The sequence below is a fragment of the Sorex fumeus genome, unplaced genomic scaffold, assembly GCF_029834395.1.
Source record: "Sorex fumeus unplaced genomic scaffold, SorFum_2.1 ptg000051l, whole genome shotgun sequence".
Classification (NCBI taxonomy): Eukaryota; Metazoa; Chordata; class Mammalia; order Eulipotyphla; family Soricidae; genus Sorex; species Sorex fumeus.
Genome location: NW_026606108.1, coordinates 38,544,454 through 38,561,993, shown reverse-complemented (window position 1 = coordinate 38,561,993; position 17,540 = coordinate 38,544,454). Strand labels below are relative to the sequence as shown.

The 17,540-nt window shown below is 41.2% G+C and overlaps 1 protein-coding gene across 3 annotated transcripts in view; it reads right to left on the bottom strand.

Annotated features, from left to right (window-relative positions):
• Positions 1–13,456, bottom strand: part of MATR3 (matrin 3) — a 33,889-nt gene extending 20,433 nt beyond the window's left edge. The window contains exons 1-2 of one of the 3 annotated variants that reach the window (XM_056124258.1): positions 13,375–13,456; positions 2,033–3,120 (exon numbers count right to left, since the gene is read on the bottom strand). In XM_056124258.1, the coding sequence (XP_055980233.1) occupies positions 2,033–2,944 (912 nt within the window). In that variant the 5' untranslated portion in view covers positions 2,945–3,120; positions 13,375–13,456. Of the gene's footprint in view, positions 1–2,032; positions 3,121–13,134; positions 13,354–13,374 lie in introns of those variants that run through there. The other 2 variants (XM_056124257.1, XM_056124260.1) reach the window with 2 other exon arrangements.
• Positions 13,457–17,540: the final 4,084 nt, after the last annotated feature.

Below are 17,540 nucleotides of genomic sequence, written 5' to 3'. Positions count from 1 at the left end.
TTAGAATCACTTTCATTTCAGACACTATTTCCTTAGAATTTAGAGATCTTATCTGAGAACACTGGTTAATATTATTTCTGAAAACAAGAATAACAAAAATTGTGAGTCACTAAAGCTTAATACAACTTTCATTAAGTCAACTCACAACCAGGCATAAAACTGACTTAAGGTTTTGAACCTAGACTAGATTCCATGAGACAGTATATCCAACCAATTTGGGAAAAAAAAGAAAAGAAAGAAAACAACAGCATCAAAAAATACCTACCAAATTGTCCTACCTTTTGAGTTTGGGGTTCTATTTCTTAAATTAAAATTAATATAAAGGGCGAGATAGAGGACCTCAAACTGGCCAAGTCCATGTTTTGCATGTAGGAGGTCTGGGTACAGACTTCTGATGCATTGCTGGATGCGAGTCCAACCAACCTTAATTTAATCTATAAACCAAAATTTGTCATTTGAGGCTAAACTTATACTTTGAGCATGTATTAAAGATTAACATTATTTGTAAGCACATTACAACGTTAATTCAAAGGGTTTTGTTTATAAAAATATTTATATATTTAGCTAAGAAATGTCTTTTATTTTGGGTGGGTTGGGAGCCATACCTGGTGGTGCTCAGGGAACCATACTGGTTGCTGGGGATTGAACCCGGGGTCAGCTGTGTGCAAAGCAAGCACCCTACCTTCTGTACTTTCTCTCTGGCCCCAGAATTACTTTTTAAAGTCAGTCTTCAAAGTACTCTGGAAATTCAAATAATGTCTCTTCTCCCAATTACCTAAGACAAAAACACTGAGCTCCAAATAGAAAAGGGAATAACTGGTAGTAACTTTAAAACAGAACATTAAAGAAAATTAAATCTCTAATGATCTATGACTTACTTATAAAGTCACTAAAAATGTGTTTAAACAAAAGAAAAGAAAATCCTCCAGATGTTACTGTCAAGAAAAATCCCTGTGACAGTAACCACTCCATCATTTCATGGTAGCAACATGTTTCTGTTATGTATAATAACTATACACAGCACACCAGGAAAAATGGATGGTAAGAGTATTATCATAATAGATCAAGTTAGCTAAGTGCTGTAACGCTGACTTTAAGTCAACTGCACTGTATATTAAAAAAGTTCAGTGAGAATGATCACTGAAAATACTGAAAGAGAAAGGACATATTTAAAGGGCATTTTGAAAAAGTCCTCATTTTACCAGATGTATAATTAAAGCAAAGGAGAATTAAGGTTTTTTTGGTTTGTTTTTTGGGTTTACTCTTTTCACAACTGTTTATACCAGATGTCTAAGCTAAATCAGAAAAAGAATGCTTACAAGGAACACAGAGCAGGATATTATGGCAGCTGATTTTTCCAAGTCTCTAAAGGGAAAGATGCAATATGGGATAATAAAAGGTGAATTTTGAAGCATGTTTAAGAAAGTTGTGGAAAAGGAGAAAAAAAATGATGAAAAATTCCATAGTATGAGAGTTTGTGTTAAAGGGAAATTAAAAAAGGAAGAATGAACTAACCTAAAATATGAAACATACTAAAACAAACACCAGGGCTCTACATTAACTCTTTCCCTGTAGCCACAGATAAGGAAAAAAAGAGAATTGTTCAAGAATGCATCTTAACTACATACAAATCAGCAATCAAGACAGATGGGAGAGCTGAAATCTAGCATCCTGAATGGCAGAGCACATTGACTGTAAAAATAAAAAAATTACTTAAAACAATTCAACAAAGCAGACAAAAATACCTGCTTAAATATGATTAAGAAGAACATATTGATGCCAAAAACCAACAAGATAATCTCAGTGGATGATAGCTTTGTGGCCAGAAGTAATCTAGGCAGATTGTATTAATGTAAAGCCCTGGTTTAAAATGCTCAAAATAATTACCTTCCAAATAAAGTATTTGAAAAGTGTAAAATTCTTGATCAACTCAGTGTCATCAGACTACAGAATTAGAGTAAAAGATATAGGTAAATACAGAATAGGTACTACAATGTAAAAGAAATTAGAAGTATCTGTTGCATTAACTCACCTTATTAGAATGAACTGGCAAATCACATATAGAGCACAGATGGGGATAACCCTTCGGTAAGAATCCATGGAAGTCTTCAATATTGCTACTTGGAGGAGCGCCCCTCTTTTTCTCAAAGAGAGATCTCTCTTGTAAGGGGCCAGGACCACGTCCCATTCTCTCATACTCACTGTCAAATTTATGATAGTTATGCGAGGTCTCACCAAAAAAAGAATCATCCCTACACCTTTCTCCATCTCTTAATCTGTCATCTTCATAATCCATTCTGTCATAATAACCAGATTCTTGAGAACGACTTCCATGGTCATAATCAAGCACTGGGTTGAGACTAGGACCACGATCATCAAAACTATCTCTTCTAAAGTGCCTTTTTTCTTCCCAATCATCCCTAGGTACTCTGTATGGTGGCTCCCGTGTAGCAGATCTGCCATCTCTACCATAACTCAATGTAGGGCCTTCTTCAGTTCTCCTCCTTTTAAGCTGTAGAAGGATTTGGGGCAAATTCTCAGGAGTTATCTTGTCCTCTGGATAACGACTCAGTTCATCTAAGTCTCTAGCCGACAGACCAAAGCTGGCCAAAATGTTACTGGCCTGGTCTGCATCTCCACGGTGTTGAGAAGACAAAGGGAGTGGACCTCTACTTCCAATGTTAAATATAGACTGCAAATTATGGGAAGAAGTACTAGCAGAAGACAGTGCACTATGAGCTCCTTGTTGATTCAATGAAGAACTCATTCCAAGATTCATTAAGCTAGCAAGGCGTGCAGTACCCTGGTTCATCCTTCCAAGAGATGCTGGCATACTTAAAGACTGGGTAGCAGCAGCAAGAAGGCCTATTCCTGCTGCAGACAGGTCACGCCCATGACCCTGTGAGTCCCTACCGAGAGATGACTGCTGGAATGACTTGGACATTGTAGAACTATATCTTGTCTAGTTTAGAGATTAAAAAAAATTTTTTTAAAAGATGGCCAAAAAGAAAGCTTAAACTAGAAAACTAAGTTAACTTTGCTTCAAAAAATGGTAACGCCAAGAAAAAGGATCAATAAGGACTGTAGAATCTTCTTCAAGCTGAGAACCAGCAGACAACTCTGTAGAAAAATAAGCAATTTTAGTCATAAATCCCTTTAAGTAGATGCCGTTTTTTTTTAGAAAAAAAAACTTATGCATCATGTCGATTAAAAAAAAACAATTTAAGATCTCAAACTCACAAGGAATTTATTAAATATCTTAAATAGATTCTGGATGTATGCAGAGCCTGCATATATTTAAAAAGCAGTCTTTTATGCTAAAGTTTACTACTAAAGGGAATTCCTTATTGAATTTAAAAACATTTCAATTGAAGGATTAAAGTTTGAGTATATCAAAATTTCAATAAAAATATATAGATGGGTCTCTTCTTTTGGAAGAATAAAAATACACCCTATAGTATGATGCTTGAGTTCCAGGAGAAGACTAAAAACAAACAAAATCAAGGTCAGCAAGTCAAAGATGAATCAGTTGTACTCTGCTTTAGAAAATGAGACCTAATATCACTATCAGAAAGAACCAAGTAAAATCACAAGTAAATGAAGCATAAGTGTCAAGTACCTAGTAAAAGACCTAAGACCAAACACAGTAGCCGAGACCTTTATGCAGCAAAATCATTTCGAGGTGAAGACAGATGCGAAGAAAACTAAGTGACTTTACAGCCTAGGGATTTTTGCTCAAATTTAAGCTATATTCTAACTGCCTTCTTGCAGTCTGAACTATATTAGGCAGTACTTCTTTTAATCCTAATTTTACAAGGTGAGGAAAACTAAGTATGGTCACTATAGATCTAGGAGACCATCTAAGAAAATACCCAAGTACAGAAAGCACAGGCGATTTAAAGAGGTGAACTCCCCAAGTGAGCATCCATCAATACTCATTTAATGCTCAGGGCTACTGCACCCCTAGAACTCCACAAACAGGTAAAAATGCAAATGAGATCTTGCTTGCATAAGATTTTTGTCAACTCTTCACAAGAATAGCCCAATCACCTGGAAAATTTAAATACCATTGTCCAAGATATAGTCCTAGATGAACTTATTTTCCTTTATTTAAATGACTACCACTTTAACCCAGAAACAGTTACACAAGAATTTGAAAAGCATTTGCACGATTCTCATAAAACTTTAATGACGCACATAAACAATGTTCTTAGTGAAAAAATTTTATAACCACAACCACACAGAGAGTAGAATTAAGTCTTAAACCATTTGCTACAGAATTCTATTAGAAGGCATTGGGTTATTAAAGTTTAATACTTTTGATTCTCACATACCTAAGTACCAACAGTGTAATACATTAATAAACTTTAGTGAAAATGAGGCAATTTTCAGTCCAAAAAGTCTATTATAGGAACAACTCCACCAATGAGAGATTAAAGCAAGAAAACAGTGGGACCAATAAAGTGGTAGAGAAAAGTAGTTCTTAGAAGTTGCAGGCAAGACCGAGACTTACAAAAGATGTAACAAAGTTAAAAAGACACAGAAATGCTATTGGAGGTGACTGGAAGTATAGATGTTTTTGCACACCAAGAAAGATGAATTTGAAAAAAGACACGAAAGAAACTAGTTTTAGATGAGACCTACTGTGTAAACTATAACTAGGTTTAAAAATAAGATTTATACAAGAGTAACAAGTAATTTGGATGAAAGCACCTGATATAATCTAATAAATGCTACATAGAATTAGAATGGCACTGTGGCACTGAAATACAGTGCCAACTGATAAAACCCTCTATGTTTTCATGTGTATTTTTTATCTTTACAAATAAAAACTTGAGGGTTTTTCAGTATCTCAAAGCATAAGGAATTTACTGCAGCTTTGTACTTCATATCATAGCCGAAGCTTTGTATTACTGCAAAGGCAGTCTTTGGAAAAACTTGGAATTTTCCCTCAAATTATATGTTAATTTGAGTGCTTGTAAAAAATTTTTATCAATCATATTTCAAGCAAATAATTATAGATTAGAGAGATCTCAATCATTTTTCTTTGTAGCATATATGAAAAATGGTAGGTTTGCAAGAACAAAAGATTGAAAAGCAAAAGACGATAATCATAAGACAAAAACAGAAAATGGGTAACAGCAAAGACAACATGAATTCCTTGACAAATTTCCTTACTCAGGAGTTCCAACTTAAAATTCAGCCTCACACAAGGACATGAGTATTTATTACAAAAATCAAGTTTCTTTTTACTGAAACACAAATAACCAAACAAGATTATTTAAATTTTTTTATTAGAATAAAATTGAAATCAAACATAACAGCATTGTTGAAAGAAAACAGTTCCTTTGATATATTTGGGCAATGATGGAATAAGTCATTTGAAAGGTTCATTTCTGCAAGACCTAAATTAATACAACCAGACATTCAGTAAGTTACTAAAGATTTTTAAACAGATTATAAACTTCTTCTACTGCTACCTTTAATAAATAAACTACCTTTTCACAGTATATAATGCTAGCGGGTAACTGTTTGAAAGTGGTTTGTTTCTCTGAAATAACTATAGTATCAAACACCCAAATCCACCTAACCCAATGAAATTCTTTTTTGGGGGGGGGGGGGAAGATGGTTGGTATCATCAAATCCAGAGCTCTATACATGTAAAGCATACATTCTTACATTGAGCTACACCCACAGACCCTAAAATTCTTCACACATGAATCAGAGAGATAGTATAGTGGGTATGAGTCATGCTGATACCTAGCTGACCCTGGTGTGATTCCTGGCACCCAAAATGGTCCAATCAACCCCACCGGGTATAAACTCTCATTTGAGAGCCAGGATAAAGCACTGACCACCTCAGGGTGTACACCCTTCAGAAGAAAACCATTAATATTCTAATACAATAAAATCTAAGGCAGAATCCTTCACTTCTAAAGTACCCTATTCACAAGAAAACATTGGGAAAGGAGAACCAACTATTCATAATTAAGCTTAACAAATGCTCTTGCCTACAACTTACAAAAAAAATATTTTGTTTGTTTTTGGGCCACATTTGACTGTGCTTAGGGCTTACTACTGGCTCTGCATTTAGGGATCACACTGCGTTGCTGGGGGATCATATGCAGTTTCAGGGAGTACCTGGGTTGGCCAAGTGCAAGGCAAAAACCCCTACCCTCTATACTATCACTCCGGTCCTGATATTCAAATTATTAATGATCAGGTGTAAAACTCATTTTCATAGACAAGTAACTAAATTCAACTTAAACCTAACTCATGATGTATCGATTAATGCTATCAGTTAGCTTATTGTTAATACCTTAACAATTGAATAACGTAAAATTAAATTTCAATTAGTAATATTCAACAGAGTCACAGAAACCGTACAGCAAGTTAAGGTGTTTACCTCGCACACAACCAAACCAGGTTCCATCCCGGCACCACAAATGGTGCCACCAGGAGTGATGCCTGTGCAGTCAAGAGAAAGACTTGACAGCCCAGAACACAGTCGAAGAAACAAAGCAAAACAAAAAAATACTCAACTGCCTCCATTCTGTGACAGGCTAGCAAAAAAAAATTTTTTGGGGGGGGAGGGGGGAGGGAGGCAGGGGCCCCTACACTCAACAGTACTCAAAGTTTACTCCTGGCACTGTTTCAAGGACCATACGCAATGCTGGGGTGGGGGTGTTAAACCAAGGTCAGTGCCTAAATTCCTGTACTATCATTCTGGTCATACCTGGTCTTTATTTTCTCCAATAATAAACAAAATATTAGAGCAGAAGCAATAGTATATACCAGGCAGGGTGCTTGCCTTGCATGTGCCTGATCTGGGTTCGATTTACATCAGTTTTGTGCTAAGAACCTTTAAACCAAGAACTTTATTATTGCCAGGTTAAACTTTCCACACTAAATTTAAAAACAATGCTTTTAATTATAGTAATTCTTTATGCCACCAGTATATTTCCTAAATTCAGTTTTGATTAAAAAATTACTGTATCTGGAGCAAGAGTGATGGTACAGCAGGTAGGGTGCTTACCATGCATGTGTCCAACCAGAGTTCGATCCCTGACATTCCATATGGTCTCCTAAGCGTCAACAGGACAAAGTCCTGAGCACTGGTGGGTATGACCCCAAACCACCTCCCGCAAAACTATTATATTGAAGCAGCCTTTTTTTCTTTGAGGGGAAGGAGTGGGTAACACCTTTCGATGCTCATGAGGTTATTCCTGGCTCCGCATTCAGGAATTACTCTTGCCTGGGCACAGGGGACTATATGGTTTAGTGGGGATTTAACCCAGGTCAGCTGTGTGCAAGGCAAGCAAGCATTCTAACCTGTTGTATTACTGTTCTGGCCCCTATCTAAGCAACTTTTGTTTAGAACCTGCACCTCTTAAAACACTGAATTTGTGTATTTCAATGCCATAATTTCACCTCATTATGGCATAGTTTTGAGTGATTTAAAAGCCTCAAAAAAGAAAACAAATGGCTAATTAATTTAAATAGCAAATCCCACTGGAATTAAAGTCCCAGCCCTATTATAGTTCCTTACAAAAGAAATATATACTTCATATTACACAATAGAAAAACTGAAAGCACTGATTTTTTTAAAAATGTACTTTGGGTGCCACACAAAAAATGTAAGTACTTTTAAGACTACTGCTCTTAATCCATCTTATAGACCTGGAATCAGTTTCCAGCCCACTTCTTGGTCCTTAGGCTAGTGATAACTAAGTGTTTTGCACAGTGCCTTCAATAGTCAAAACAGAAAACTTTACTTAAAAGGATTTCTATTCAGCACTGGAATGGTTTTCAGATTCCGAGACTTAATTAAAGTGCTTTTACCAGCCGTGCATCTCAGAAACAAATAAAAAACACAACATAATAAGACCCGGTGGCAGGGGCTGGAGAGAAGGTTGAGATTGCTTGCCTAGCACATGGTAGAGCAGGTTTCAATGCCTAGCATCAAACGTGGTCCCTTGATCCCTGACCAGAGTCTTAAGATTTGAGCCTCACTGGTATAGTCCCCAACTAAACCAAAATGTACTGTTCCTATTACTTCTGAAAACTAATTTCTAGGCTGGAGAGGAAGGACATTTGCCTTGCATGCAGTCATTTTCCTGAGTGCAAAGCCAGGAACAAGTCTTGAGTACTGCTGAGTATGGCCCCCAAACAACCAAAAAAAGAAACTTTTCTGTGAATTAAGCATATATTCCTAATGCAATAAAGATACCACCATGGAATTAATGTATCTAGTCTGCAGGTGAATTTGGAAGGACAGTTTAGTTAAAAAAAAAAAAAAACCTGACATGAGACATAAGTCAAATACATAGTTACGCATATTAAAAATTACTAATAAAAACCTTATAGAGAATACTAGGGCAAAACCTTGTTCAAACCAAAAATAAAGTCTAACAATTCTCTCAAATCACTGGGCTTTTTCTCTTTGCTCTACTTTTTTTTTCAGGGGAGAGTGGGAAGAGGTGGGAAGGTGTGGGGCTGGATCACATGAAGCGGTGCTCAGGGCTGATGCCTCCTGGTCTGGATTCAGAAAATTACTCATGGCTGGTTCAGGGAACCACATAGGATGCTGCAGATGGAACCTGGGTCAGCAGAGTGTAAGGAAAACACCCTACCATCTGTACTATCATCACCCTAGTTCTCCCTGCTCTACTTTAACTTATAAAACTTATCCCCTACTGGTTTTGGGGCCACACCCAACAATGCACAGTGCTTAAAAGACCATATGGAATGCTGAGGGTTCAATCTGGGTCAGCCATGTGCAAGGAAAGTACTGTACAATTTTTTTTTTCTTTTTGGGTCACATACGGTGTTGCTCAGGGGTTACTCCTGGCTCATGCACTCAGGAATTACTTCCGGCGGTGCTTGAGGGACCCTATGGGATGCTGGGAATCAATCCCGGTTCCAGTGCGTGCAAGCAAACGCCTTACCTGCTATGCTACCGCCCCAGCCCCAGTACTGTACTGTTGTTCCGGCCCAGAAATCCATAAAATCCATAAAATTTTTTTTATCAAGAATTTCAAAACTGGGGCCAGAGCAATAGTACAGCGGGTAGAGTATTTGCCTTGCAAGTGCCTGACCCGGGTTTAGTTTCCGGCATCCCATATCGTCCCCAGAGCACTGCAAGGAGGAGTAATTCCTCAGTGCAGAGCCAAGAAGTAACCCCCTGAGCATCGCTGGGTGTGGCTCCCCAACCCCCAAAGGAAAGTGTTGTAACACTATTTCTTTAAAAGTGTAAATTAAGACCAGGGATAATAATAATCAGTAAGAGTAGAATTAACACATATGTGAGGTTCTGGGTTTCATCCCAGGTGTGCCCCTCAGCCCCTGAAATTGCTAAACTACTCCTAACAATTCTTCCACTTTAACCCCCTCACCCATGAACCTAAACAGTGCCCACAGCAAACATTAAGTTAGTCAAGTACAGTTAGAACCTTTTATCACGTTTAAGAAAGTTTTAATGCAATACTGAGAGGTATACAAAAAACATAGTACTTTTTTTGCTATTGTTTTGGGGCCATACCTGATTCTGCTGGGGGATCACTCCTGGTGGTGCTTAGGTAACCAAATGTGGTGCTGGGGATTGACCCTCAAGTTAGTAGCACACAATGCAAGTTCTACCCGCTGCACTATCTCAACAACTCAACATACTTGCAACTAAAAGATGTGATTAAAAACAGCTAACAAACCTTTATCCAATTCTTTCTTTTTTGTCTTTGGGCCACAATCACTAAATCCTTGCTCAGCATTTAAGAATTATTTCTGGTTTTGCTTGAAAGGACTCGGGTCTGCTGCTTTAAGAGCCTTACCTGCTGTACCATAGCTCTCACCTCCCAATTCTCCCTTTCAATATTTTTAAAATTGGTAATGCTGCAGCTCTTATTGTTACCTAAATAGCAGAAGGGTTAAAGATGACAATTTTAATGTTTCTCTTTTGTTTTTGTGGCCAGGGCTGGGAGACAAAGTGGCACTGGATCAAACCAACAGATAAAACCTAGAGGCTGTACCATAGCTCTCACCTCCCAATTCTACACAAGTCAACTTCATTATTTTTCTTTAAAAAATCTTCACATTGGGGCTGGAGAGATAGCACAGCAGGTAGGGCGTTTGCCTTGCACGCGGCAGACCCAGGTTCGATTCCCAGCATCCCCTATGGTCCCCTGAGCACCGCCAGGAGTACTCCTGAATGTAGAGCCAGGAGTAACCTCTGTGCATCGCCAGGTGTGACCCAAAAAGCAAAAAAATAAATAAATAAAATAAAAAAATAAAATCTTCACATTCTGATGTTTCTCAACATCTTAATCATGTATTTTACTTCTCAACATCTTAACCAAGTATTCTACTTCTTGTCACTTTGTGTATGGTGGTGGTAGACTTCAAGAAGTTGATCTACCTCTATCACAACTACCCTCAATACCTAGGATTCTAAAAACAAAGTTGGAATTTTGCAAGGACAGTGCTACAGTGAAATATTTACCAAAAAAAAAAAAATTCCATGGGGGCAGGAGAGAGGAAGGCAGTTAGCATTCTTGCCTTGCTGGTACATCCCTGAGACTCTCCCTGGAGCTTTGCCAGGAGTGATCGCTGAATGGAGAGCCAGGAGTAAGCCCTAAGCACTGCTAAGTGTGGCCCAAACAGATCGCCCTAGCCGCCCCCAAAGTCAAAAATTGCCAAATATGGTACAATCGGTTTTAAATTCTTACCAATTTATAAATTTCCATTGTTATAATGCATCATTTCCCCAAAACACTGTTTTTTAACATTCACTAATCTAGTCAAGGTCAATCATAATAATCACCACAAAGTGAGTTTTATTATCTTCTGATAAATTCATTATTTTTAGAAATCTATTTTCCCATTCCTTTAGGTTCTGTTGGAGAAAGTAATATAAAATGTGTTAGATGCCTGTCAAGGGGGCAGGCTTGGGGGTGGGGGTGAAAGGAATCTAGGGATATTGGTAGAGGGATGGGGAATTTGGTGGGATTGGTGTAGGAATATCTGTATGCCTGATACAACTCTATTATGAACAACTTTGTAAACCATGGTATCTCAATTAAAAAAAAAACTTTTATGTGACTACACTATAATTTTATCTCCACACGTTCAATCTTTTAGATTTTTATACTTAATAAAGGTAACTAACATTTGTTTATACAAATCTTGACACTCCATTAGCACCATCTTTAAAGTAGAATCTTCCCATTTTCAAGTCCATTTATTTCAACTCAAAGAGTCTGAATTGTGTTCAATCAAGACGCATCATTCTAGAACACATCTGCAGAATTGCCACTGATTAACCATATAATCACCACCTTCTTGGGTTTAACTCTTGAATGAAATAGGAACTTGGAACTTTCTTTTACTTTAAAAATTATGTAAATTTCTCCCTTGAATGCCTCATGTGTTAAAAGTTTAGTGATCAGTAAAGGACTTGTAATAACGTTATTCCCTAAAAGCATTGCTAAAGGGGCCCAGTAACATTTCCATTTTGAGACTTGTTATTGTGTTTGGCATATTGAATACATCACGGGTAGCTTGCCAGGCTTTAGATACTACTTTAATATATGGGACAAATTAAAGGTAGGTAAATCCTAATGGATTGAAAACGTAAAAACACTCGATACACACAGCTGAGAAAGGAGTTATAAAGATAATTTCCACAGTAAAAGGGAAAAGTATACACCATGTTATAAGCATATAATGCTATGCACAATCACAGAAATTTAAAGTACAGGGCAATAGAACATCTTTCCCCAAAAATCTTACATAACCAATCACAAGTGTTTAATGTCAAGTTTGCAGAAACATTCCAGTGGGGAAGAAACCGCGTTTCTCCAACAAAAAAATTTTCCACGTCGTCCTGACTTCCAACAGACACCGACGTTGAAAATCACGTTGCTAGCCTAGTAGATGGGCCTGCGCCACTGAGATCCCAAACATAAATTCCACTATAAACTTATATAAAAATAGCTTAATTTTTGCCCGCGGAGTCGACTGTTAGTTTCAATTTGCCTGGGAGAAAACCAGTTTTACCAACTACTAAAAACCTTAAAAAAAAAAAAAAAAAGGAACAAAAAGCAAGCTTAAACCAAGCCGTAATACGTAACACCCATCATCACTACAAATATCGCTATCATGACCCGTGAAATCAACGACTCGCATTATTCCAAGACCAGAAACACCGGAAACGCCATAACCGTTCTAGAAATATCTAGCTGGAAAACTGTAACTGAGCCAGTAGGAATATTCCCGAAGGACAAGGCCCCAGAACAGGATGAGCACTGAGGGCACGGGGGAAAAGGCCCCGTGGAATCCAAGACTCGGCACAGCGCTAGCCGTGAAAAGAACAACGATGTGGCGGCTACACGGTACTCCCAACCCTTTGTCTGGAAACCGGAAGGCCCCTCACCACACGATCCTCTCTAGTGGCACCTAGACGGGTAACATTTCAATTAAAAAGGAAAGGCGTGTGAGGCAACTCTCGGAAACACGAGCAAATCTGCCCCGCAAGCGCAGGGCCGAAGGGCTTCTCCACGACGCAATGGGAAAAAACAAGCGTTAACGTTTCGTTGTTTTTTTTCTTTTCGGCCATTTTTGCGCCATGGGGGAGGGGGGATTGTTTGTGAGGTGCGGCGACGAGGCGCGCGCAGCGGGGTGGGGGTGGGGGTCTCCGGCCAGGGGCGTCTCCGGGCGCCTCCGGAGCGAAGGCTGAGGAGCACAGCGAAGGCCGTGACGCCGAGAAACCGCGCGTGGACGGCGACGCGTCGCGGGAGTCTGCGAAAATCCTCCATTTTGAGGCATTATTTCCAGGCGCAGCGTGGATAAAAGGGCAAACACAAACCGAGGCTGCCACGAGCCCGGGATTCCGGAATCCTCGGCAGCCGCCCCAAACGGCAGGCCCCCTGCGGACGGTCGCTCCCCCGGGCCTCGAGCGCTCCTCCCTTCCCCGGAGCGCAGCCGCCCGCGTGTAACGGGCTCGTCGTCCCGCCCCCGCCCACACCTAGCCCGGGACGCGGTGAGGCCCGACCGCTGCCCCGGCGCCCCCGCGGGGTCCCGCCTCACCCGGGCTCCCCGAGGCCCTCGGCTACCGGCGCGTTTCCCTTAGGGCCCGCTCACCTCCGCCGCCCGAGGAGTCTGGTCGCGCCGCCACTGCACTCCTAACATGGCGGCCGCCGATCAGGCGCCTCACATACGCAGCGCGGAGGGAGGCCGAGCAGACGAGTGGGAGCGAGCAAGCAAAGCGCGCCGCCCGCTCCCCCACGGCCCGGGTCGCCGCCGCCGCCGCCGCCGCCTCTCCCCGGCGAACGCCCAGAACCCCGGTCTCCCCACCCCGAGTCTTACCCGAATCACGCCTACCTTGAGGAAAAAGGGAGCGGGGAAAGGAGAGCGAGCTCTCTCCCAGCGAGCGGGACGCAGAGCCTCCCACAATCCCCCGCAGCAACGGCGCTGCTAAGAGGTGGCAGCGGCGGCTGCAGCCCAAGAACAAACCCACTCTCGCGAGAGAGCGCGCCCCCACCCCCTCGGGTCCCGTTTCTGCGCGAGTCTGGCCCCTCCCCCTCCCGGCGGCGCACCTCGCTCGCGCGCGTGGCGCCGGTCGTTGTTCTCGGGGCCGGGTCGGTGGCGCGAAATGGCTAGGCGGCCATTACCTGCGCGTTCGAGACCCACTGCGCCAAATGGCTTTTTCCGTCCCCTAGGCTGCACGACACGAAATTTAAATGGAGACATGCGCTAGAGAGGCCCCTATTTTTGACTCAGTTCTTGTCTTTACCAGTCATTCTTAGGGGGGCGGGGCACCGGTACAGCGGGGCGAGCGCTTGTCTTGCACACAGCTGGCTTGGGTCCATCGCTGGCACCCCATATAATACCCCGACCCCTTCAGAAGTAATCCCTGAGTGCAGAACCAGCAATAAACCCTGAACACCACGGGGTGTGGCCCTCACAAAACAAAACAAAAATTAGAAACTTGAAGGGATCACTTTGGACAAAAAGGTAGTCTTGTTAGACTGGATTTTACTTTTGTGCCACACCCAGTGGTGCTCCGGCCCTAACTCCTGGCTCTGCACTTAGGGATCACTCCTGGTGGGGCTCAGAGGACCATATGGGGTGGTGCTGGGAATAGAATCCAGGTTGGCTGCGTGAAAGGCAAGCGCCATACTTTGGTTGGCCCCTGACTGAATTTTAGATGTGAGAAGCTTCAAGGGTGAAAAATAGCCAGAAAAGGATCTGGGAGATAAATTTAGTCTGGCATCAATTCCAAGTTAGAAGACGGTAAGAATGGTGTATGGATTAATGATCACTTATGAATGATAAAGTAACCAGAGTTGAATGAACTGGAATGAGAAAAGAGAGGAAGTGAGAGAGACACAGAAGAGGGGAGGGGGGGAGAGAGAGAGAGATTTAGAAATTGAAGTATTTTAAAGTCTTTTAAATATTTTAAAGTATTTAATTTATAAACACCTTCAGCTGGTCACCCAGAGGGTAGAAGGGGAAAAGGAGACCGAGTCAGAAGGAAGCACCTGTGAATGATGCTGTTCCAGGAACAAATAACTGCCAGGTGTGGTTCAAAACAAAAAAAGAATGAAAACCCATTTACTCCTGCTGTGTGTATAGCACAGCAGGTAGGGCGTTTGCCTTGCACCTGGCTGACCCAGGTTTGATTCTTCGTCCCTCTAGGAGAGCCCAGTAAGCTACCCGTGACATACTCGATATGCCAAAAACAATAACAAGTCTCACAATGGAGACGTTACTGGTGCCGCTCAAGCAAATCGATGAACAACAGGAGGACAGTGCTACACTGCTACAGATAAACACCCAATCACCAGGGTCAAATGCTATGGAGTTCAAAACTAGGATCAGATCTAGATTTAGCAACAGGCATGGTCATCATTCTTACCAAGTGGCTTCAATTAAGTGGGAGAGAAGTCAAAACTGGAGGTGTTGAGTATATGGAAATGAAGATGGAAAATGTCCAACTCAAAAAGTTTGGCTATGGAGAACTGGAGGGAAGGCAGGGCTGAGAGACTTTTGCACAACCAAAATGTTCAGAGAAAGGTTTATCTTACAAAATGTTCAGTTAAGAAAAAATATGGGGACCATATATCATGTACACTCCTAAAAGAGTGGGATTCAAAGAAAGGACACCTGCTTTTCAGGAGGTAGAGAGAGACTACTGAGATTTCATTAGGTTTGATCCATGATATGTGAATCAGGTGACCTCAGTTTTCATGTCAGGTAAGAGGGCTGGAGGAAAATTTTTAAATAGCTACTGTGAAAAGTGGAACTTGAGTCCAACATTTGTATGTATGTTGTATGATTTTCTACAAGCTTTGAGAAAGAACTTGGGGCTCCTGGAAGAAGTGAATCATCTACTGAAAACCAGATCTGCTTTCTCTGCGAGTCTTGATTTCAACATCTTGTCTAAGATTTATTGTACCCAGCTCTTAGATGAAAGGTTCTGCCTCTCTGGAGACAAACATCTTTATTTCAATATGCACTTATCTATGCTTTTTGGATAATAAAGAGATAATGCCATCTGGTGAGTATGTCAAGAAGAAAAGTCAAATTTCTTCAAATGACTATTTACTGAGGATCAGCAGAAATATGGAATCTTTATTTCTGCCAATTGCCATTTGGGTATTCATAATACAATACTGGCATACGCTGGGTAGTAGTCAAATGGCATTTTCACAAAGGTGGAATAATAGTGACAGATTAGACAAATATCTTGAAAATCATTATCTCATGAAGGAGCTAGGCAAAAAGTCCATATGGTCCTGGCTGTGCTCAGAGATGGATTGTGATTCTAGCCACATCTGGGTTAGTTGGACTAGGGTGCAGTGAGGTGCTGTACAGATGAGAAAGGCCACGAATCAAGAATTCCTGCTCAGGGACTGGAGCCACAGTACAGAGGATAAGGCTTTTTCTGCACATGGCCAGGTTCGCTCCCTGGCACCCCAGGTTCCCGAAGCACCATCAGTAGTGATTCCTGAGTATAGAGCCAGGATTAAGCCCTGAGCATCACTGGGTGTGGCCTTAAACCAAAAAACTAAAAAGCAAGAGATTTTCTGTTCTTTTGGAGTGGGAGGGGGCTCAATCAGTTCGATCCCCAACATTCCATATGGTCTCCCAAACCAGGAGTACATCCAGAGTGCAAAGCCAAGAGTAAACCCTAAAGATCACCAGGGGTGGCCCCAAAGCAAAAACAAGAATTTCTGCTCAGACTTTGAAAGATCCTAGTGATAACTTTGGTATACTAAGAGATAGATTATGGATTTCAGTTCTTAAAAAAAGTTCACAATTTTGAACAGCAGACTTTAAGACATAACATTTTGATACCACTAAATTACTAAGCAGCTAATAGCACTGTAGACTGTCCTCCCGTTGTTCATTGATTTTCTTGAGCAAGCATCAGCAACGTCTCCATTGTGAGACTTGTTACTGAGTTTGAAATATCGCATACATCACAGGTAGCTTGCCAGGCGTGGATAATGCGTTATAATTACTAACATAATTTTGAGGGTGAGAACTTATTCCTGTTTAACATTTAACACCTTGCTTAAGGTCATATTGCCAAGCAGTGACAAACCAGGATTTTGGGTCCAGAGAAATAGTACAGCGGGCTGTAGTAGGGCTCTTGCCTTACACTTGACAGACCTGGGTTCGATCCCCACCATCCTATCTGGTCTCCTGCACACTGCCAGGAGTGATTCCTGAGTGGAGATCCCAGAGTAAACAAGAGTAATCATTGGTATGACCCCAAATCCCCCTCCCAAACAAAACAAACAAGGATATCAACTCATTTTTTTTGTTTGCCTTTTTGGGTTACACCCGGCAATGCTCAGGGGTTACTCCTGGCTCTGCACTCAGGAATTACCCCTGGAGGTGCTCAGGAGACCAACTGGAATGCTGGGAATCGAACCCGGGTTGGCCGCGTGCAAGGCAAATGCCCTACTCACTGTGCTATCGCTCCAGCCCACTATCAACTCATTTTTATGAAAACCTAAATTCATAGTTTTCAAACTTTTTGCTTTTGGGCCACATCCATGGAAATACTCGGGTTACTCCTGAAGAGGCTTGAGGATCACATAAGATGTCCAGGATTGAATCCGGGTCAGCTGTGTGCAAGGCAAGTACTCTACCTGCTGTGCTATTGCTCCAGTCCCCATAGTTTCCAAACTTTATGGAAGTTTATGGAAGTATGGAAGTTTATACTATATTGCCTTCCAGTGTTATGGTCTCAGAATTTACTAATTAAGCAGACTTAACAGAAAATTGTTGGAATACTTTATTTCACCAGAGATGGAGAGATAGTACAACAGGTAAGATGCTTACCTTGCATACGGTTGCCCCAGCTTTGTTTTATGGCATCCTTGTCCCCCGAGCACTGCCAGGGTTAAATCCTAAGTGCAGAGCCAGGAGGAACCCCTGAGCATCACTGGTGTGACTCAAAATGTATATTTTAAACAAAGATTGTTTGCCTTGTATATGGCTGACCCAGGTTCAATCCTCAAATTCCTTATGGT